This window comes from Lipotes vexillifer, unplaced genomic scaffold (genome assembly GCF_000442215.2).
Source record: "Lipotes vexillifer unplaced genomic scaffold, Lipotes_vexillifer_v1.1 scaffold37, whole genome shotgun sequence".
Taxonomy (NCBI): Eukaryota; Metazoa; Chordata; class Mammalia; order Artiodactyla; family Lipotidae; genus Lipotes; species Lipotes vexillifer.
The window spans coordinates 1,307,222-1,330,918 of NW_006791811.1; the positions used below are offsets into that span (position 1 = coordinate 1,307,222).

The following is a 23,697-nucleotide window of genomic DNA, read 5'->3' on the forward strand; positions in this document are numbered from 1 at the left end:
CAGCAATGACTACCATATTAAGCAAAATCTCTAAATACACACATCTAGTATCACAACCTCCTGTTAAGGCCCCTGTTTTCCTTTTGTCAGGGTTTTGGGGCCAAGTCACTGATTTATATGATTAATAATATACTCCACTAGTGATCACTTTTAAGGTACCAGGCACTCTACATTCATTATCTCTTGTCACTCCCATAACTTAAGAAGTGAGTAAGATGATTCTCATTTAGAAATGAGAAAACAGCTACCAGAGAAAACGGTTTTTCCAAAGATACACAGCAAATCAGAAAATCAGTGGCAGCAGGCCTTGGATTTGAACCCATATCCTCGCATTGAACTACACTATTTCCATCTGATAGAAGCCGAGATGTGACGGAAGCATTAAATTTAGGTCCTATGGAATCCTTATTTCTTCCACAATGCTTCAAGCTCTTCAGAAGAAATATATTTTAAAAATATAACTAGGGATGATTAAATAGTGAATCCCTAAGGAACAATGAAAATTTAAAGGCAGAGAAAGGGAAGAAAAGAAATCACATGCATGCTATAATGAACACTGATGCTGATTTACTTAGTTCCAGCATTTTATAAATAGATAAAAATGTTTCAGAACTCACAGTTTTTGCTAATTGTTATAAATCATTTGTCATTTTGTTATGGATATCTTCAAGGGTTTTGGTGGGTGGGGGCAGAGAGGGGAATCAATACCACACAAAAGTTATGCCCATCTAGTATCATGGAAAATTAATGCAATTCAGCTATTTCCATATCTACTCTCAGATCCACTGGTAATAAAGAGATTCACTGAGGAGATTACCAGTTTGCCAATTTCTCTGCTGGTAGAATAAGTTTAGTTATATTTAACCTACTTCACAGAGAAGTCATGAAGATTAATTAACACTTAGGAAGCACTGTTGCCACTGAGGGATTAAAAACAACAATAACATTAATGAGCCAGATTCACATCTCATGTAACTCCATCAAACCTGTTATCAAGATGAATTATGATCTGTTGGCAAGATGATTCATGCTAAAGGATCTTATACTTTGGAAGAGAAGATAATTATAAGTTACTGATGATTGTTTCTATCATTATATAATTACTAATTGCTGGAGTGTGACAGTGCTATACGAGAACAGAGAGAAGAAAGAGTTTCTGGAGGAGAAGGGGAGGTAGTGAAGGCAATCTCGAATTTTAAATTTCATTAGGAGTGGTTAGGTCCTTCGCGCTATAGAATGGGTCCTTTGAACTAACAGGCTATTACACTGATGGCGTTATTTGCCTCTGTTGCAAACGATTAAAGGGTCACTCCAAAGCCACTGCTGGAACGACAGTGAAACCACTATTACTAACTATATGTGCAAGTCTTAGGGGCATCTCTTCTTTTCCCCCCAGGTAATTCCAAGGTGAGGAAGAGGGCAGGTCAAATGTGATCTTTAGCTTCTGGATATTTCTCACAGGAGGTGCAGAGTCGTGCTTTGGGCAGGCATCAGTAGCCAAAGGCAGTAGCTAGAAAGTGAGTTACACAAAGAGAGATAGGGCCTAGGAGGGTAGTGACCTTGTTTTGTTGGTCCCAAATACCAGGATACTCCTTTTATCTGCCTTCTATTTAAGAAGCTTCTGTGTTGCCAAAAACGTATTCAGTTATTTATTTCAACAAATAGTCATGCAGCAGGTGTGACTGGACAATCACACAGCAAATGTGTGCAAACATGAGACTTTTTTTTTAACCTACACATATTCATCTTTGGTCTGTCCAGAGCCAAAAATATATTCTATCCCACCCCAAAGGACTCAATCCCACCCAATCATTTCTAAAATTTAGTCTGTCTTCAGTAACTACCCAATCAAATTCACCAGCTTTTTTCCCCTTTCCACGGGACTTTCTTCTCCTACTAGACAGGTTTCAACTTTCACAGAGCTCAAGCCTACCCAAGGGTCCAAAGAAGCCCATGGGCATGTGAGGAAAGAGTCCTCTTGGAAGTCTTGTGCAGGCTGGCACAGCTGCTGATTATATGGCTAGTGCAACTTGAGACAACTCTGTTGGCTTGAGCAGGACCTGATGGGCTCATTTATGTGACACATTAGGTCACCCAAGGGCACCTATATGAGTTCCCCATGCTACCTCCTGGCGTAAATGCTTCTTTACACGTACACCAACCACCCCTACCACACAAGCTGGATCAGACTAGAACTACTTTCTAAGATTCCCTCTCGCTGCCAGAATGCGGAGTTCTAGATCTTACTCTAGAAATCACCTCTACTCCACTGGAGACTGGAAGTCATTTTAGTCCTCTCTCCAACTTGCTATGTTTTTCTGCCATTTCTCTTCTCCTTTTCTCCATGCTTCAGAATCCCAATATCCTCAGGACAAGAAGAGGATCTACAATGGAGATGGGTGGTATATTCAGTTATTCATTTAGTCATCAAACATTTATTGAGCAGGCACTATACTAGGTAGTGCTAGAATATACCTGCTTCTAAGAAAGAATATGACTCTAGTAATTTATACTTCAGGGTGAAAATTGGACTATATTTTTCCTCTCTTCTAGAGAATACTTCACTTAAAACCTAAGCTCTAATTGTGGAATGGAAGGCTGAGTCTAATTAAAAGAATGATGGAGGAGAAAACAGATGAAGGAGCAGTTTGGGAATAGAAGTCTTTGCCACCGAAAGTGGCAAAGACTGGCTAGTTGTTTACCAAACTATTCTCTTCCCCCGCGCCCCGGCCATGCATGTAACTAGAATACATTTCCAGCCTCCTTTACAGTTCAGTGAGGCTTGTGACTCAGTAACAGCCAATGGAATGTGGACAGAAATAACCTGGAAGTGTGACACTCCCAGGCCTGGCCCATAAACCTCTGCCATGCAGAACTCGCTTTCCCTAGCCACCGACTGAGTAAATAGGACTGCGGAACTAAAGAAGCTACAAGGCAAAAGAAGCTTGGCTCCCTGAATGACCATGTGGAAGGCAACCCACTGAATACCCACACAAATGAAAACCAAAATTCTCTTGCTTTAGATCCCTAAGATTTGGAGGCTCTTTGTTAAATCAGGTAGCTTTACTCTAACTAATATACTGCCTTACATCAGTGAAGTAGGCGGCTTCCTACTCCATCTGCAGTGTACATAATAAAATTCATGTGAACTCAGGGGAGGATGGATAAACATTCCTCCATGTGCAGTCAAATTCATCCTCAGAAACACTCGGAGTTTGTGTACATTCCCTTCTACCTCCCGTTCACTCATCCTCCCTTGGACAACTACAGGTAAATGTTCTCATACATATGTGTTTGTACCCACTCACAGAAAAGGAACATTTGAGGAGAGACACAGATTCCCCATGGGAGACAGAACACAATTACGTAGTTTTCATTGCAGCAAGAGAAATTGAGACCATAAATAAGAATTACAGAAATCATCTAAATAAACAATCAACAGATGAAGGTCAGAAAATCTGTACCTTGAAGATCTTGGATGAAAAGCCTACCTATCAAAGTTCTGCTGGATAAGTAGGTATTATCATTAAAACTTGGAGACTAATACATTTAGTTCTCCCAGCAGAGGCTGGCAGACAACACTCCAACACAGAAACTCTGCCCAACTCCAGGTCACCTTCACCAAGCCTAGATAGTATTGAGTTCATTACTCCTTGGTCATGTGACAGTGCCATGAGCCCAGTAATAGCTGGCAGAGGTGGTGGTGATAAGCAGGAAGAATATTCATGATAGAGATCTCCCAGGCAGTGTATTCTTTCTAGCTAGCCCCTAATTCACAGTCATCCTTATCATGGATTTCCACATGAAAAATAGATGCAAAGGGAAAAAACTATAAAAATGAATTCATTTTGAAATGTATAGAGATCTAAGTATTTTTAATTTTTTACTGAATGGATGAGAAAAACCCACTTCACCCTCAGTGGCAGGCACCAGGACTATACTGCCTTTATAACTTCTACAAGACTGATAAGGGAGGGTTAAAATTCAAATCTGCCTTGTAGGACAACCAGGCTTACATATCCTCAGGAACTCACTGTGCACTCTTTGCTATTTTGGGGATGTGGTAAGACCCACCAAAATCTTAAAGCCATATTATAATAGAGCTATACTGTATTTAGTTTCACAGAGGAAAAAATTACTGAAGTTTTACCAGTGTAGCTATCCATTTTTCTTATTTAAGGAAAAATCCAGTTTGATTCATGCAGAGTAGTCAGGGTATATAAAACAAATAATAATTCACCAGCCCCAGAATTATTATGTTTTCAATTATAAAGATTTTGCTTGAGATTTTAATTCATATATTCCAATGAAACAACACAATTCTGTACAGTTCTTATTCTTGCATGATTGTATTTTAATAATAAAGTAATACAATAAGCATATCCTGTCTCCACTTGATGAAAATATCAAGATTTATTTGCTAAATAAAATAAATATTCAGTAATGGATCTGTGCTTAGTAATGTTTAATAGAAAAGTTTTCTGGATCAGATATCAATTACCTTAACACTTAGGTAGATAGAGTCATATTTTGTCTCTCCAGTGCAATTTGACTCCCAAGAGTAAATATGTATGTTCAGAATAATAATATACTGTTTTAAAACAGACCTTTAAAAATTGCTTTTCACTGAAATTTATAACCTTGTTCTTGTTCAGTCATCATTTACCAGTAAGGATAATACATTCTATGCTCTCTAAAATATAAAGTTAAAATTTCTCATTTTATTCTTTCTTCTTTAAAATGTTATAATTTTACCATGATCAAGAGTTTCCAAGATTAGACTATTTTCCTCTTTCTAACTCACTTTATCAAATGGAAAAGTTTATAGAATTAAAGAGCCTACATCCCCAATATCATTATGAAAGTGTTACGGCTAGGTTGATTATAAAGATGACAAATCATCTCATATTTGTACCACAGAATTCTTTTTAGAAACAGAGAATCATTCCCAAAGAAAAGAAATTCCTCATACATGGGGCTAAATTCTCTGTTCTTAAAATATTAAAACGTTGGTCTTCCCAATGGGAAGTGTGGTGTTCTGGCACTGCTCTATCTAACCAAAGTAAACACGTCTCAGTGAGCAGCTCACCTGTCCTTTGCAGTAGCAGGTTACACCACCATTTGCCTCTGGTCTCCCTCAACTACTGTCTCTTACCATCTATGATTGCATTCTTCCTTTTAATTGCATAACTCTCTTTTAATTTCATTTTAGCTATAACAGGTAACAATAACCAAGGGATTGTATTATTTTGCTTTCTTCTTGTTAGTCTGTACCTCTTAATGCATCCAGTGAACCAACTTCCCAGGAGTTGGATTCATCTCTATGATCCGTAACTTGTACCTTTAGTAACTGATCACAGTACAGCTGCAGTTTCACACCATGGGTGGCCACCCAGGAATCAAAGATTCCTCACCCTCCACCCTGTTATACTTTCTCTTCCCAAACCACATGTTTCCATGAGCCAGGACCATTCTAGCAAATCTCACTTATGACTCCGATTCTGGGATTTTCTTTTCCTCACAACACTGCTGACACCAAATTTGTGGGGTTTTCCACACCACTTCTCCAGCTCTCAGCCACCAACTGGTGTTTTAACAATTCTGTTCAACTTTGGTACTCACTATCCAGAGTTAGCACAGACGTCACAGATTAAGGGCTCGATCCTACCAGACTGCCCCACCACCACTTCAGATGCCAGTCACAGGTCCCAGGCCTCCTGTACTTCTGACCAACCAGCTATAAGTTGGGGGTTTCCAATGACCCCCATGTCAGGTTCTATAATTTTCTAGGGTGACTCGTAGAACTCAGGAAGTGCTTTACTTACTATAAGTGGTTTATTATAAAGGACACAACTCAAGAACAGCCAAATGGAAGAGATACATAGGGCAGAATAAGGTGGGGTGTGGGTGTGTGCTCTCGCTGGTTGCATGACTCTCCCAGCACCTCACTGTAGTTCACGAACCCAGAAACCCTCCAAACCCCATCATCTCGGGGGGTTTATGGCGGTTTCATTATGATTGACTAAATCATTGGCCCCTGGTGATTAACTCAATCTCCAGCCTGCCTCCCCTCCCCAGAGCTTGGGGAATGGGGTTGAAAGTTCCAAGTTTCTAACTAAGCCTTGGTTTTTCTTGAGACCAGCCCCCATCCTGACAGAAGCTATCTAGGGGCCTGCCAAGAGTCACCTCATTAGAACAAAAGACCCTCCTACCACATCCTCTATCACTGAGGAAATTCCAAGTGTTATAGAAGCTCTGTGCCAGGAACTGGGAAGAAAGACCAACTATTTTTCTATGATACCACACCATCTCTCACTCATCGGAGATAATATCCTTGTGTTTTTCACTCTTGGGTGCAGACCACTATTCAGCATGGCTTTATCTGTGAGAATCCAGTACAGTCTGGGTTGATTTTGTATCCTTCCAGAGAAGATTTTCTTTTGATTTTTCCAAACCACATGGAGTACTACCAACCAGAGAGCCTCTATTTCTAGAGCTGAGATTTCCTGGGCCATCTAGGGAGTATAAATTCAAACCTTATGCCTAGACTTAAAATTCCCAGAGGGGAAAAAGAATCCTACTCCAGACCCCAGATAAGTCAGACAAGTTTATTTTGTTAACTTCATCAATGGTTGGATTTTTTTTTTTTATCTCCATCATTCACTGGTACCCCAGTCTCACCTTTGTTTAAGAATGCACCATGCTATATTATAATTGACTGCTTATTTGTCTACTGCATGCACCAAATGGTAAGCAACACCATGGCATTCATTATCTTACCATTTTATCATAATGCCTGACATTCATATAGACTCTGGTAAGGGGAGCCTATAAATATTTTTTAGGTAAATTAGGTAATCAATTCTTCATCTAAGCTATATATCTTATTAAGATTATTTCTAATATTTCATCATTCTGTTGCTATTATGGATTAAACCATTATTTTCATTATACCTATATATTTTGATTGACCTTTTTAAATCTTATATCTGTTTATTTGGGGGTTTGGATATTTCCTTTTCTGATCCCTTACTGAACTCTTGTCTATACTAATAGATTTTCAGTTTATCCTCTTGGGTTTTCTATATAAATAACCATCTATTCTTAAGTTATGACCATTTGGCCTCTTCACTTCCAAAATTTATATCTCTCATTTTTATTTCAGGTCTTATTCCTTTGGCCTGAAATTCCAAAGCTATAGAGAATAATAGTGGTCAAAGGCAGTCATTTTGTTTCTGAGTTTAACAGGAATAAAACAGATTAAAAGGAGTTTCACCACAACTAAACTGACTACTAATAGTGAATAGTAAAGAGTAATACCTAATAATCAAGATAATCTCCTCTTTTAGATTTCCATATGTAAGCAATAACTTATCAAATACAAAACCAAAGCCTTGCTGACTTTCAAATTTTATATATTAACTACAGGAAATTACTGAGTCATTACCATAAGATCATTTGCTCATGAGCCATGATAATTCATGAGTAATAATAGTTCTTGTACATGATAATCATGATAATTCTGTTTTTTTTCTTAATTGTCTTAACAATTGCACTTATTAAGTAAAAAACTGTAGAACTCCAAAACCAATTTCAACAGAAAACAAAAGAAAATCTCTGGTCTCAGGAAAAGAAATTGCTGTGCTTCTCTGGGATGGTAGTTTGTTGTTGTTGTTGTTTTATCTTAGGAACATTGTGAATGAGATAGTTGATCTTCTTTACTTCTAGAAAGTATACAGGAGCTTATAAAATACATTCTGTATATTAATCTCACCTATGGCTTCATCACCAATCTCTTACTTTTCCTTCTGATTTGTTTTCTTCAAGCACTCTTTTACACATTTTTTTATGCTGTATGTATTTATTTAAGGAAAGTCATTACACTTCCAGAGTGAGATATAAACAAATAAGTAGATTACCAGTCCAGATAGTAAGGAAAACTAAGGCTTTCAGATTATGTAAGACTTTTATTATGCAGTATTAGTTAACTACCCAAGGGTCACTTTTTGCAAAATGTAGAATCTAATCGAAAGTGAAAAAAATCATAATTATGATATAGATCAAGAAAAATGATGCTAAACATTTTTTTTAGTTATTTCTGAGATATACATTTTAAAGTAATAACTAGAATTATGACTTATAACATTATACCAGAACATATAAGATTTTTAGAAATTTCATGTAATGTCTGAAACATTTATATTAACATATTTCCATACAAATATAAACATTTATTTTTATTTTTATCTCATATACTTAAGTCTAGTTATTAGTATTACAATAATGTTATAATAACATCACTAAGTCAATTTTGGTATCTTTGTACTAGCTGTAAAAATTAATTATTCTTAATCCTCAAACTATTATGTTTCTTAAATAAGGCAATTATTCTTCTCAGATAGTCAACTTGAAGAATTTATAATATGTCTTACATCTCAGCTATGATATTTTAAGGATTCCATAGTATTTGTAGATCTACTGAACTACTAACTAAATCCCTCTATCAGAAATCTTTGGTTTCAAGTAATAGGAATCACAGCTTAAACTGATTTCAGTATATTTAAGTTTTAAAGGGGTAGGAGGAGGCATGAAATACATTGATTTATAATACAACTACAGGGGACTACCTTTAAGTACAGCTTGATCCAATAGTTCACTCACTGCTCTATTTTCTACAGTCAGCTTTCTTCTCAAGTCCTACCTGGTATTCCATCACCTGTACCTCAAGGTGGTACCTGCATCTCAAGGTACCTCAAGCGCTAGGATCTTGAGTCGTAGCAAAATTCCCAAATGTCATTACAAACTTCAAATCACACTGTCCCAAGAAGCAGTGAATATCTCTTCCACCCAATTCCTGGGACTCACTCTTCCTCATTGGCCCAAATTACATGTTTGTTATATGTTATATGTTTATATATGTTTATATATATAACATATACATGTTATATGTTTATACTTGAACCAAAACAGGTCAAGGTAATGCCATGGATTGATTCATCTAAGTCAAAGAGGTCTCACTTTTAGAGTAGGTAGGGAAGGAGAGAATTCTCCAAGGGTAACAAAAGAGGGAAGGTGGGAATGCATAGGTATCCAACCGACCAATGTCCATTCCAATGGCTGCAGAAATACAGCCACTTAAGGGCATTAGAGCAACAATATATTATTTCACTAACCGTGAATTTAATAAATATTGAAGGGAAGAGCAGTATCTTTCATGTTTGTTTGTCTCAAACCTACTTTGTTGGGGATGGAATTAAGGAACTTCCCCAGAATAAATACAATACAGCTGATTAAACATAAAACTTTGGAATCAATAAGAATTCCAAGTGAAATAAAAATGAACTATGTATAAAAATCTTGTGTAATTATTTGTTTTTCAAAGTTTATAAATGGGTTATGAGGGGCAACTTACATATACAAGGATCAGTTTTGGAGAAGTAGAGCAGAAATCTGAAGGGAAAATTAGGAATCTTAGGAATGAAAACCAATGTTTTTCACTTGCATCTATAACTCTGAAATTATAATGAAGGTCAAAGGGAAAATACAATTTATTATACAAAGATTCATTATACAAATAGCTTTCTCACACATCAACTGCAAAAAACAAAATACATTATCTATGTTTTTAAAGTGGAAACTGTTTTATTATTTATGGGAGCAATAATGATGTTAGCTGCAAAGTTGCTGCCTTTCGCTATTTTCTTGCTGATGTGAATTTGTGGATAACTTCCGATACAGAAGTACTGGCATTAAAAAGTGAACAAGATAAAACTCAGAAAATGACTGGGTGGGAAAGAAGTAATGACAAAGTGTTGGCATTATGAAGGGACTGGAGAAGCTAAACTCTGATCACTAAGATGAAGTCATATAAAACTGACATGGTCCCATCTCACACTGAACAACTGGGACCTTTAGAAATGAGATTTTGCTCTAGCCCAAAATGTCAGAACATTTTGTTATGGACAAAGGGCAGAGAAATGACATAGACACTGGAAAATAGAGAAGGAAATGAAACACAGAAAGGAGATGACAGAACCCTAACAAATCTGCATATTTCTAGAAGACTTTTAAAACCTCTATGATTTTTCTTCTTTCAAAATTGCTTTGAGAAGTTTATCCACAATCTGTTGACTGTGGTTATGATGAGGTGTCCAAGAGAAAATACTGATGATGGTGGTATCTACGTTTTCTACTTTATGTCCAGAGAGCTCATATTTTATTTTATAGATATTTAACTTCATAAAAAATAAGCAGTCCCTCATATATAGAGATGAGTCTGCTGATCTACAATCAACAGTTCACATTTTTGCAGATGCTTTTCTGGTGCTGCTGACAGTTTCATTAAGCCTGCTTCTCTGTTAATCCAATCTTCTTTGTGACTAAGGGTCCATATTTCCCAGAGAACAAGCTGCAGCAAGGGCCCAACATGAGCGTGAAACTAAGTTTTCAATCTAGGCAAAGCTGCTCTGTTCATTTGAGCATCAACTCCACTGAGTTACCTAATACATATTATTTTACCTCACTCACCCTTCGTAAATTAAACAGAAACCACTTAGAGTTTAGGTAAAATAAATAAAGATTGTGTGATATTCTTTTCTAAGTTTAGTGACAGAGAAATAAATTCTATATCAGAAGCTCTGAACATTTCATTAACTTTGCTTTTTTTTAAGTTCTATTCTTATTTGGACGATTAAAAATTCAGGATTGAGAAAACTTTGTTTTTATATTCAACTCAAGTATTGACTGAGCACCTACTAGGTGCTTGGGGCATGAAGATAACGTGAAGATGTGATCTTGAAGAGGATTAAAACTTATTGGAGAGATGAGACATACCCCCATGAAACATTAGGAGATTCACTCTAGAGTGAGTGGTATGGGTGTTTTTTTTTTTTTAACATCTTCATTGGAGTATAATTGCTTTACAATGTCGTGTTAGTTGCTGCTGTATAACAAAGTGAATCAGCTATACATATATATATATACATATATACATATATACATATATACATATATACATATATATATATATATATATATATCCCCATATCCCCTCCCTCTTGCATCTCCCTCCCACTCTCCCTATCCCATCCCTCTAGGTGGTCACAAAGCACCAAGCTGATCTCCCTGTGCTATGCAGCTGCTTCCCACTAGCTACCTATTTTACATTTGGTAGTGTATATATGTCCATGCCACTCTCTCACTTCGTCCCAGCTTACCCTTCCCCCTCCCTGTATCCTCAAGTCCATTCTCTATGTCTGCCTCTTTATTCCTGTCCTGCCCCTAGGTTCTTCAGAAACTTTTTCTTTTTCTCTTTAGATTCCATATATCTGTGTTAGCATACAGTATTTGTTTTTCTTTCTGACTTACTTCACTCTGTATGACAGACTCTAGGTCCATCCACCTCACTCCAAATAACTGTTTTGTTTCTTTTTATGGCTGAATAATATTCCACTGTATATATGTGCCACATCTTCTTTATCCATTCATCTGTCGATGGACACTTAGGTTGCTTCCGTGTCCTGGCTATTGTAAATAGTGCTGCAGTGAACATTGTGGTACATGACTCTTTTGGGGTTTTTTTTTTTTTTTTCATTTTTGGCTGCGTTGGGTCTTCATTGCTGTGTGCAGGCTTTCTCTAGTTGTGGTGAGCGGGGGCTACTCTTTGTTGCTGTGCGTGGGCTTCTCACTGTGGTGGCTTCTCTTGTTGCGGAGCATGGACTCTAGGCGCACAGGCTTCAGTAGTGGCTCGCGGGCTCTAGAGCGCAGGCTCAGTAGTTGTGGCACACGGGCTTAGTTGCTCCGTGGCATATGGGATCTTCCTGGACCAGGGCTCAAACCCGTGTCCCCTGCACTGGTAGGTGGATTCTTAACCACTGTGCCAGCAGGGAAGCCCCACATGACTCTTTTTGAGTTACTGTCTTCTCAGGGTATATGCCCGGTAGTGGGATTGCTGGGTCATATGGTAGTTCTATTTTTAGTTTGGGTTTTCTTTAAGAGTTTGAGTGGGGGGAGTACTGAAATACTCAGGTAGCCCTTTATGGACTAGGTGGGACTTAAATTAGGCACATTTGGAAGTACAGTAATCGACTGAGTAAAAGAAATATTGAGAGATTAGGTAGATGTTTCTGGGTGGAAAAGCACAAAGAAAAATTCAGAGGCAGGATGAGCACAGGCTAGTACAAATTAGTGAAATCAGCAGACCTGATGAGAAAGGTTTATACTGGAGAAAACACAGGAATGAAGAATAGACTGTGAAACACATCCACACAGTTGAGAGCCCTGAATACCAGGAAAGAAGCACTGAAATTCCTGAGGAGTGATGTAACCATGACAAAGGTGATATTGCAGAAATATTCACTGGGTGGTGGTGTGGAGTTATATTGGTGTGAAATCATACTGGTGGTAGTGAGGCTTGTTGGGAAACGTTTTCTGTAATCCAGATGCTAAGTGATCAGAAATTTGACCAGGGTGGTAGCAATGATAATGCAAAGAGCGGGGTTAATATGAGTTGTATTACAGTGGGCAGATTTAATGAGTTTTTGAGATTCACTAAATGTCAGGGAATATGAGGAAAGAAAAGTTAACAATGACTTCAAAACAATGACCCAGAATAATTGGGTGAATAATGGCCATCCCTTCAATATGCTGGTGAAAAGTAGCGACGAGAGATGTTGTGGACATTTAAAAAATCACTTTCAAGGAATATATTTGAGGTAACGTTTGTTAATGGTGAGCAAATAGCAATGTCCCAGTAGGCATTTGGAAATGCTGTTTGAAATTGGTGAAATTTTGCAGATGAGACTATGGCTTTGGATCCCTAGTCTTTTGATTTAGAACAAAGGTCCCCAATCCCCAACCGGTACCGGTCCACGGCCTGTTAAGAACCGGGCCGCACAGCAGGAGGTGAGCGGCAGGGAGAGTGAGCGAAGCTTCATCTGCCACTCCCCATCGGTCTCATTACCGCCTGAACCATCCTCCGCTCCATCCATGGAAAAATTGTCTTCCCTGAAACGAGTCCCTAGTGCCAAAAAGGCTGGGGACTGCTGGATTAGAAGTAATAGCTAATGCCACAAGAATAGAGAAACTGGACTTCCCTGGTGGCACAGCGGGCTCTGGTCCGGGAAGATCCCACATGCCGCGAAGCAACTAAGCCTGTGCGCCACAACTACTGAGCCTGTGCTCCAGAGCCCGTGAGCCACAACTACTGAGCCTGCGTGACACAACTACTGAAGCCCGCGCACCTAGAGCCCATGCTCCGCAACAAGAGAAGCCACCACAATGAGAAACCCGCGCACCCAATGAAGTGTAGCCCCCGCTCGCCGCAACTAGAGAAAGCCCACGTGCAGCAACAGAGACCCAACTCAGCCCAAAATAATTAATGAATTAATTAATAAAAGAAAGAATAGGAAAATTCCCCCGAGAGTGTTAATATGAAGAACATATCAGTGAGCCAGAGACAGCTAGGAGGTGCACTGAATGAGATGCAGGAGAAAAAGGGAGGAAGAGGAAGCAGCATGTATATGTGTAGGAGAGATGGGGAGACGCAGACAGAGAAAGAGGCAGAGAGAAAGACAAAGAGAGGGAAACAGAGAGACAGAGAGAGAAAGAGAAGAGACTGTCACTGAACTCCAGGGAGGTGACTTCAGGGAAGGAGGAAGGAACATACAGAAGATCAAAGAGCATGAATGTCTTGAGTACCTAAAGCTGGTCAGCTCCAGCCTCCTGAGGTACAATAAAAGGTTCTTGATAAAGGGCAAACATTACCTTCTTTTGCTGAGAGTTGGACATCTTTCATTTGGAGGATAAAGAATTGAAAGATCATGTTTCTACAAGAAACTTAATCTGCATAATCTATCTTTGATATTCTTTTTTAAAACATCTGCTTCCCTAATGGTACAAATTTGGAACTGCATCATACCTGCAAATTGATTTTTTAATAATAAATTTGGTCCTAGTCATCTAAATTTCATCTGCAATTGTGATAAATTGTAAAGGAATGCATTAAGGGATTTATTTCTCTCAAGTTTTCTTCTCACATGACAGGAGCTAAGAAGACATTTTTAATCAACTCAACTTTCCTACCAAAGGACAATATATTCTGGTTAACTCTCATATCCATCAGAGGCACAGGGCTTTTCGGACGTAGGTAGAGGTCTATGAGCATAAAATTGAGAACAGTTAGCACTCAAATTAATGTTACATGAGATTCAACATCTGTTAAGTGTGTTGTCATTTTGGGTCACAGACCACTTGCTAGGCTAAATGTTCATACAACTGCAATTTACTCTGCATACAAATGGAATAAAAACAATACTTTAAAAATATTTTTTAACTTAACAGTATGTATGTAGGGACCTCTCTCATTTCAAAACTTTGACTAGACTTGAACAACGGATTGAACAGGATGAAACATACAGCATCAAAAGGAACAGAAAATACATTTTTGCAAGTATATTTTATAACAAATTAGCTATAGTGCTAATATTAGTTTCTCTAGTTCATCTAACCACTGTCACTATTAATACAGGTCTCCTCTTTATCCATCAAATATTTAAGAGCAGGAAGAGGTCAACCTCTCAAAGTCTTTGTGCTATTTATATAATAGAGCCCTCAAACATCGGCTGCTTCTGGCAATAGAGGGGCATCAGAAAATGCCAGATCTCAGGATGCCTCCTGCAACTCACCACAAACACCAGCCCATGCACAGCACACCGTAAACTATTCTGAACCTCAGGACTCCGGGGCCTCCAAGAGCACGTTAATGTACACCTTAAAGTCCTAGAGGTGTCCTGCAGGGAACCCTCTCTGAGCTGGAAGCAGGTGCCGGCAGGAGGCTTCAGGGTACCTGGGATCCAGCGGCTTCTATGTCAACAAGCTACATATACTCTGGGTCTGTGGGGAAGTCAGAGTGTCCATAAAGCCTACCCACACCGATTCAGGGGGCCTCTGGGCATCCAGAGTTACCCAGAAAGCCAAGGCTCTCCCCAGAGGATGGCCCCAGACTTCACCACCAGTATGGCCAGGAGCACTGAGGCCTTCTAGGTCAGGGAGCAAAATCAGATTAAACAGCAAACCATAGCCAGGGAACACATACCTTCTCCTGCCCTCCACCTCCAGAGTATGCTAATTCCTGAAAATACTGACAGTTTAGACATGCCAGCATCTTAGAGAGTGCTAAAGAATAATCACAATCAAAAAAAAAAATGTTATGACCATTTATCAGGAGAATGAGCTAGTGTCCATTTTACTTTTACTTAATTGCCTTTTCACATGATCCGGTTATTGGCAACTTCAGTAAAACTGGTAAACTCTTGGCTGGGTGTGTCTGTATCTGCAGATTTCAAAAGCAAAGAAACTTTCTGCACTCTTGAGATGGAGATGCAGAAATCACATTTTACCTTGTTTATAGAAATGAGCCATCCTTTTAAAAAGAGGCAAACACCAACTAAAGAAGCATCTAACACTACAATCTGCTTTTAAAGTGCCTAAAAGTTAACGCTATTAATTCTAAGAACCCTTGAGCCTTTGTTGTACTTTTCTAGATAGAGTAAGGAAGTGTTCTATGTAGAATTGTGTCTGTTAAAACCATCTATGTATTGACATTGCCCTGCTTCTGTAACATGCTTCCCACTGATTGTCAGAGTGATAATCACTGTCGTAGGACCATTTTGAGAGTTAAGCCCTGTGTTTCAACATTCAGCAGCCTGACTCTCAATTCTGGTCCCTCCATCTGCTGGTTTGGGCAAGTTTGTAATTTCTTGAAGCTCCAGTTTGGTCATCCGTAAGGTGGTCATAATAACGTGTCCTGCTCTACATTGTTGTTGAATGAGAAAGATAATCCTGACAATGTGTACGGCACAGAAGAAGCGTCACATAAATGTTAACCCTCAATAATATTTAGTGGTTACCAGATCCTGTCACCAAAGACTAAATCATGTTTAATATATTTTTGTTCTGTGCTTGTGTTTAAAAGATATTTTGTAATATTTTCTTTTAATTATCAGCATACATGTTAACTCTGTTTGACAGCTGTATGCTATTTACTTAACCAAAATGTGCCAAATAGCTTACTGCAGTGTTTTCCAAACTGTGCTTTGAAAAATTGGGATTCTGTGGAGGGGTTCAAGGTGGGTATTGTGTGTGGGGTATATAGAATGGGGTACAGTGATGAGAGTGAGTGGTCAGTGATCCAGGCTTCAAATGGAACAGCTCTACCTTTACCAACTTTGAATATTGGGCTTCTCAATAAATTTTAGTTTGAACAAAGGGTTCTGCAGCTAAAAATCAGGGCAGGGAAGTCAGACAGGGTGGATAAAAACACTCATGGTTTACTGTGTCTATTATTTCTTAAAGAAATACTACAGAGAGCAAAGACTGTATTTGAAACACTGCCATTTGAGTTCTGACTCTAGATTAAAAATTGGCATTTAAATCATGATTCAAGGATATTTGGAATTTTATCTATTTCCCTTTCTGGCAGTGTTAAATAGGGAGGGCTCATTAAACCCTCTGTTCATCATCCTTCATTTGAGAAGTCTACTGTAATAAACCAAAGCATTATTACCCAGAATGAAAATGAATGAAGTAAATCTGGCCTCCAAGACACCATGGCTGACATCTGTCCCTGTCCCAAAAGTAATCCAAAGTCAAGCAAGGCTAAAGCAGAGTGCATGGCCCATGGTCTCTGGAGTCAGACTGCCCAGGTGTGAATCCTGCTTTGTCCACTTATATGCGTGTTTCCAGACAAGTCACTTCCCATCTGTGTACCTCAACCTCCCGGTTATTTGTAAAATGAGGACAATAGCACCAATTATGTGAATGTATCGTGAGGATTTAAAGAGAATGCACACAAAACAAACATGATTACCAAAGGGGAAAGGGAAGGAAGGGAGGGATAAATTAGGAGCATGGGATTAACAGATATAAACTATTATACATAAAATAGATAAGCAACAAAGATTTACTGTATAGCACAGGGAACTATTTTCAGTATCTTGTAATAACCTACGATGGAAAATAATCTGAAAAAAATAAATATATATATATATATAATTGAACCACTTTTTGTACACCTGAAACACAATATTGTAAATCAACTATATGTCAATAAAAAAAATTTTAACAGAATGCACACAAAATGTGTAGAACAAGGGAAGGTAGAAAATAAGTACTAAGTAAATATTAGCTCTTCTAGTCATTAAGAACAGTTTGTTTTAGAACCATTTTCTTGACACATGAGTTATTTCCAAGTCCAATTACAAAAGTTAGTACATTTATCATTTTAAATTTCCTTCAACTATAGGAGGGATAGCAACTAAATTAATTAGCCTTATATTTTAATTTTTATTTGGTAATTTTTCTTTTTCCTTTCATATAACATTATTTTCTTAAACAAACTGTGAACAGAAAAATCAAATTCTCTTGAAAGGTGTCACACAGAAAAATATTAAGCCTGCAACCTGGCCCTGAATTTTGTATTATTTTGAATATGGGGAAAGAGGAACACATAACCTGGCCATATTCTATTGCTATACTTTGTATATGTTTATATTTTAATAAAAATATTAAGGATAAAGTATGATTTTGATATATCATCTACTTGACCTTTTGATGCACATACTTTTACTTTGTATCTTTAATTTTTTCCAAGTATAATTCTTGAAATCTGGGGGGAAAACATCCTGAAAACAATAAAATAATAAATTCTTTAGTTCTTTTTCTGTCATATTTCAGACCTTCAAGGACACCACGTGTTGCCTCAGACAGCTGACTGGGCATCTTTTCCTCCTCAACAGTATCTCTTGACTCTTGGGTTCAAAAACAAAGAAGATGGGAAGTTTTTGGAAAAAGTATCAAGTAGGAAGTTACCAACATTTACAGGTAAGTCACCTGGACTTGTTATCTTTCAATACTGTTTTAAATTAGGAATTGTGCATTATTCATTAAGCTTTATTCATCACAAGCCTAGCATATAGTAAGGCCTGGGCACCAAAATGTTTGTTGGGTCATACTTAACTCCTTCTGACCTTCTTTGTGGGTTAGTTAACAACACCTGGAATTCTGGTTCCCCTAGGAGTGCCCACCTCCCTCACTCTAACCATCTCACCGCAACCACACCACCACCCATGCCTGATCATGGGGCACTCAAAGATTCCATCAGCAAACACAGAAGAAAATTGTGCAACAAAACTATTGTATGAAATCAAACATATAGTCAATGACCACCTTAAATCACTTGGATTATCTGCCATTGTATTAGTATCTGTTCTACTCTTTTCTTATGTAATTAACCAAGATCTCAGATCCCCTGAAGAGTATTACAGTTAAATGGTGCTCAGCAATTCTAGTTGAAACTTTCAAAAATCAAGTAAACATTCAGGTGGAGGTGAAGTCTCATACTTATGGGCTGAATTCACGACCAGGCTGAATTTATCCCTTCAGCTCTACCCACATAATTAAGGATTTGTGTTTTGTCTGGCACTCTGTCCTCTGAGGGTTATCTCAGCTTCGAGCTACATTCAAAGTCAGTGCAATCTGCACACTTGAATAATACCTGGGAGGAACAAGACAAGAATCAGACACATTTATGATGACATTTTTTTTTACAACTCAGGAAAAGCATATTCTGCAGAGAGAGGTGAATTGTCATGGGCTGTCCCGTGGATCTCTCAATCAAGAAACACAACAAAAGGAATAAATGATAGTCTCTAAAGGGCAATGTCTCCTCATAGATCTTTCACTGTTATACTTCTGGTCTTTGAGATGGGACTCGTTTCTATACTAAAGATTTCATATCTATTAATATTGAGATATCTGTTTATAGCTTGCTAAGGAAAGCATTTTGAAATGGAAGTCTGGGGAAAAAAAGTATAAAAGTTTATTTTTACAATTTTTAGAACATAAAACTCCCTTCAGTCCGCTGACAAGAGAAGACACAGTGAGAAACATGGAGAGAATGGGGAGGCGAATCTTGCCAATACTGGATTTTATTAGAAGCACCCAATCGAATGTAGGTATATAAGTCTTTTATATTTTTTCAACATATAAATATCAGACAATTCTAGAAGTATGGAAAGTTTATGGTGTAAATATTGCAAGTGTCAGAGGATTTTAGAAACTTTCACAGTCAATCTTATTTGGAAAATCAAGGAAAGTTTAGCTAATGATTTTATCCCTTTTATAAAATATATTAATCATAAAGCTACACTTCGCAACTTCCAGCATTTCTCAGGCTACAGCCTTTTCTTAGTGGCTTCCTGATATCTAATTGAAGGCTGAATTGAATCTCTTGCTTCAAATCAGTAACAAAATTTTAGTGAACACAGTGCTTTCCCTATTTCATACATTTGGCTACTGCATATAACCATTTTGTTGCCTACATAAGAATTCAGAACACTGAAAGCTAGCTCCTCCACGTTAACTGATCCTTTGGATGCTACTCTAAACATTGGCGATTGATCTTTTTTGTTGTTGTTAACATCTTTACTGCAGTAATAACTGCTTTATAATGTTGTGTTAGTTTCTGTTGTATGAAAAAGTGAACCAGCTACATGCATACATATATCCCCATATCCCCTCCCTCTTGCACCTCCCTCCCACCCTCCCTATCCCACCCCTCTAGTTGGTCACAAAGCACCAAGCTGATCTCCCTGTTGCTATGCAGCTGCTCCCCACTAGCTATCTATTTTACATTTGGTAGTGTGTATATGTCAGTGCCACTCTCTCCCTTCGTCCCAGCTTACCCTACCCCCTCCCTGTGTCCTCAAGTCCATTCTCTACATCTACATCTTTATTGCTGTCCTGCCCCTAGGTTCATCAGAACCTTTTTTTTTTTTTTTTAGGTTCCATATATATGTGTTAGCACAGGGTATTCGTTTTTCTCTTTCTGACATACTTCCCTCTGTATGACAGACTCTAGGTCCATCCACCTCACTACAAATAACTAAATTTCATTTCTTTTTATGGCTGAGTAATATTCCATTGTATATATGTACCACATCTTCTTTACCCACAGATCCGTTGATGGACACTTAGGTTGCTTCCATGTCCTGGCTATTGTAAATAGTGCTGCAATAAACATTGTGGTACATGACTCTTTGAATTATCATTTTCTCAGGGTATATGCCCAGTAGTGGGATGGCTGGGTAATATGGTACTTCTATTTTTACTTTTTTAAGGAAGTTCCATACTGTTCTCCAAGGTGGCTGTATCAATTTACATTCCCAACAGCAGTTCAAGAGGGTTCCCTTTTCTCCACACCCTCTCCAGCATTTAGTGTTTGTAGATTTTTTCATGATGGCCATTCTGACTGGTGTGAGGTGATACCTCACTGTACTTTTGATTTGCATTTCTCTAATAATTAGTGATGCTGAGCACTCTTTCATGTGTTTGTTGGCAATCTGTATATCTTCTTTGGAGAAATATCTATTTAGGTCTTCTGCCCATTTTTGGATTGGGTTGTTTGTTTTCTTCCTATTGAGCTGCAGGAGCTGCTTGTATATTTTGGAGATTAATCCTTTGTCAGTTGCTTCATTTGCCAATACCTTATCCCATTCTGAGGGTTGTCTTTTGTCTTGTTTATGGTTTCCTTTGCTGTGCAAAAGCTTTTAAGTTTCATTAGGTCCCATTTGTTTATTTTTGTTTTTATTTCCATTTCTCTAGGAGGTGGGTCAAAAAGGATCTTGCTGTGATTTATGTCATAGAGTGTTCTGCCTATGTTTTCCTCTAAGAGTTTGATAGTTTCTGGCCTTACATTTAGGTCTTTAATCCATTTTGAGTTTATTTCTGTGTATGGTGTTAGGAAGTGTTCTAATTTCATTCTTTTCCATGTAGCTGTCCAGTTTTCCCAGCACCACTTATCGAAGAGGCTGTCTTTTCTCCATTGTGTACTCTTGCCTCCTTTATCAAACATAAGGTGACCATATGTGCAAGGGTTTGTCTCTGGGCCTTCTATCCTATTCCAATAATCTATATTTCTGTTTTTGTGCCAGTACCATACTGTCTTGATTACTGTAGCTTTGTAGTATAGTCTGAAGTCAGGGAGCCTGATTCCTCCAGCTCCGTTTCCCTTTCTCAAGATTGCTTTGGCTATTCGGGGTGTTTTGTGTTTCCATACAAATTGTGAAATTTTTGGTTCTAGTTCTATGAAAAATGCCATTGGTAGTTTGATAGGGAGTGCATTGAATCTGTAGATAGCTTTGGGTAGTACGGTCATTTTCACAATGTTGATTCTTCCAATCCAAGAACATGGTATATGTCTCCAGCTGTTTGTATCATCTTTAATTTCTTTCATCAGTTTCTTATAGTATTCTGCATACAGGTCTTTTGTCTCCTTAGGTAGGTTTATTCCTAGGTATTTTATTCTTTTTGTTGCAATGGTAAATGGGAGTGTTTCCATAATTTCTCTTTCAGATTTTTCATCATTAGTGTATAGGAAGGTAAGAGATTTCTGTGCATTAATTTTGTATCCTGCTACTCTACCAAATTCACTGATTAGCTCTAGTAGTTTCCTGGTAGCATCTTTAGGATCCTCTATGTACAGTATCATGTCATCTGCAAATAGTGACAGTTTTACTTCTGCTTTTCCAATTTGTATTCCTTTTATTTCTCTTTCTTCTCTGATTGCTGTGTCTGAAACTTCCAAAACTTTGTTGAATAACAGTGGTGAGAGTGGACAGCCTTGTCTTATTCCTGATCTTAGAGGAAATGGTTTCAGTTTTTCACCATTGTAAATGATGTTGGCTGTGGGTTTGTCATATATGGCTTTTTTTTTTAATATCTTTATTGGGGTATAATTGCTTTACAGTGGTGTGTTAGTTTCTGCTTTATAACAAAGTGAATCAGTTATACATATACATATGTTCCCATATCTCTTCCCTCTTGCATCTCCCTCCCTCCCACCCTCCCTATCCCACCCCTCCAGGCGGTCACAAAGCACCGAGCCGATATCCCTGTGCCATGCAGCTGCTTCCCACTAGCTATCTACCTTACGTTTGTTAGTGTATATATGTCCATGCTGGTGGGAATGTGAATTGGTTCAGCCACTATGGAGAACAATGTGGAGGTTCCTTAAAAGACTACAAATAGAACTAACATATGACCCAGCAATCCCACTACTGGGCATATACCCTGAGAAAACCAAAATTCAAAAAGAGTCATATACCAAAATGTTCATCGCAGCTCTATTTACAATAGCCCGGAGATGGAACAACCTAAGTGCCCATCATCAGATGAATGGATAAAGAAGATGTGGCACATATATACAATGGAATATTACTCCACCATAAAAAGAAACGAAATTGAGCTATTTGTAATGAGGTGGATAGACCTAGAGTCTGTCATACAGAGTGAAGTAAGTCAGAAAGAGAAAGACAAATACCGTATGGCAACACATATATATGGAATTTAAGGGACAAAATGTCATGAAGAACCTAGGGGTAAGACAGGACTAAAGAGACAGACCTACTGGAGAACGGACTTGAGTATACGGCTTTTATTATGTTGAGGTAGGTTCCCTCTATGCCTACTTTCTGAAGAGTTTTTTATCATAAATGGGTGTTGAATTTTGTCAAACGCTTTTTCTGCATCTATTGAGATGATCACATGGTTTTTCTCCTTCAGTTCATTAAGACAGTTTATCACATTGATTGATTTGCATATATTGAAGAATCCTTGCATTCCTTGGATAAACCCCACTTGATCGTGGTGTATGAGCCTTTTAATTGCTGTTGGATTCCGTTTGCTAGTATTTTTTTTTTTTCTGCGGTACGTGGGCCTCTCACTGCTGTGGCCTCTCCCGTTGCGGAGCACAGGCTCCGGATGCGCAGGCTCAGCAGCCATGGCTCACAGGCCCAGCCACTCCGCAGCACTCTGGTCCCACTCCAGACCGGGGCACGAACCCGTGTCCCCTACATCAGCAGGCGGACTCTCAACCACTGCGCCACCAGGGAAGCCCCGTTTGCTAGTATTTTGTAGAGGATTTTTGCATCTATGTTCATCAGTGGTATTGGCCTGTAGTTTTCTTTCTTTGTGACATCTTTGTCTGGTTTTGGTATCAGGGTGATGGTGGCCTCGTAGAATGAGTTTGGAAGCGTTCCTCCCTCTGCTATATTTTGGAAGAGTTTGGGAAGGATAGGTGTTATCTCTTCTCTGAATCTTTGATAGAATTGTCCTGTGAAGCCAGCTGGCCCTGGGCTTTTGTTTGTTGGAAGATTTTTAATCACAGTCTCAAATTCAGTGCTTGTGCTTGGTCTGTTTATATTTTCTATTTCTTCCTGGTTCAGTCTCAGAAGGTTGTGCTTTTCTAAGAATTTGTCCATTTCTTCCAGGTTGTCCATTTTATTGGCATAGAGTTGCCTGTAGTAATCTCTCACGATCCTTTGTATTTCTGCAGCGTCAGTTGTTACTTCTCCTTTTTCGTTTCTGATTCTATTGATTTGAGTCTTCTCCCTTTTTTTCTTGGTGAGTCTGGCTAATGGTTTATCAATTTTGTTTATCTTCTCAAAGAACCAGCTTTTAGTTTTACTGATCTTTGCCATTGTCTTCTTCATTTCTTTTTCATTTATTTCTGATCTGATCTTTATGATTTCTTTCCTTCTGCTAACTTTGGAGGGTTTTTTGTTCTTCTTTCTCCAATTGCTTTAGGTGTAAGGTTAGGTTGTTTATTTGAGATGTTTCTTGCTCCTTGAGGTAGGATTG

At 38.3% G+C, this 23,697-nt stretch overlaps 1 protein-coding gene across 1 annotated transcript in view; it reads left to right on the forward strand.

Annotated features, from left to right (window-relative positions):
- SPATA16 (spermatogenesis associated 16) overlaps positions 1–23,697 on the forward strand; it is a 223,390-nt gene that overhangs the window by 162,476 nt on the left and 37,217 nt on the right. Inside the window, exons 6-7 of the mRNA XM_007464704.1 lie at positions 17,734–17,880; positions 18,897–19,009. Coding sequence (XP_007464766.1) covers positions 17,734–17,880; positions 18,897–19,009 — 260 coding nt within the window. The remainder of the gene's footprint in view (positions 1–17,733; positions 17,881–18,896; positions 19,010–23,697) is intronic.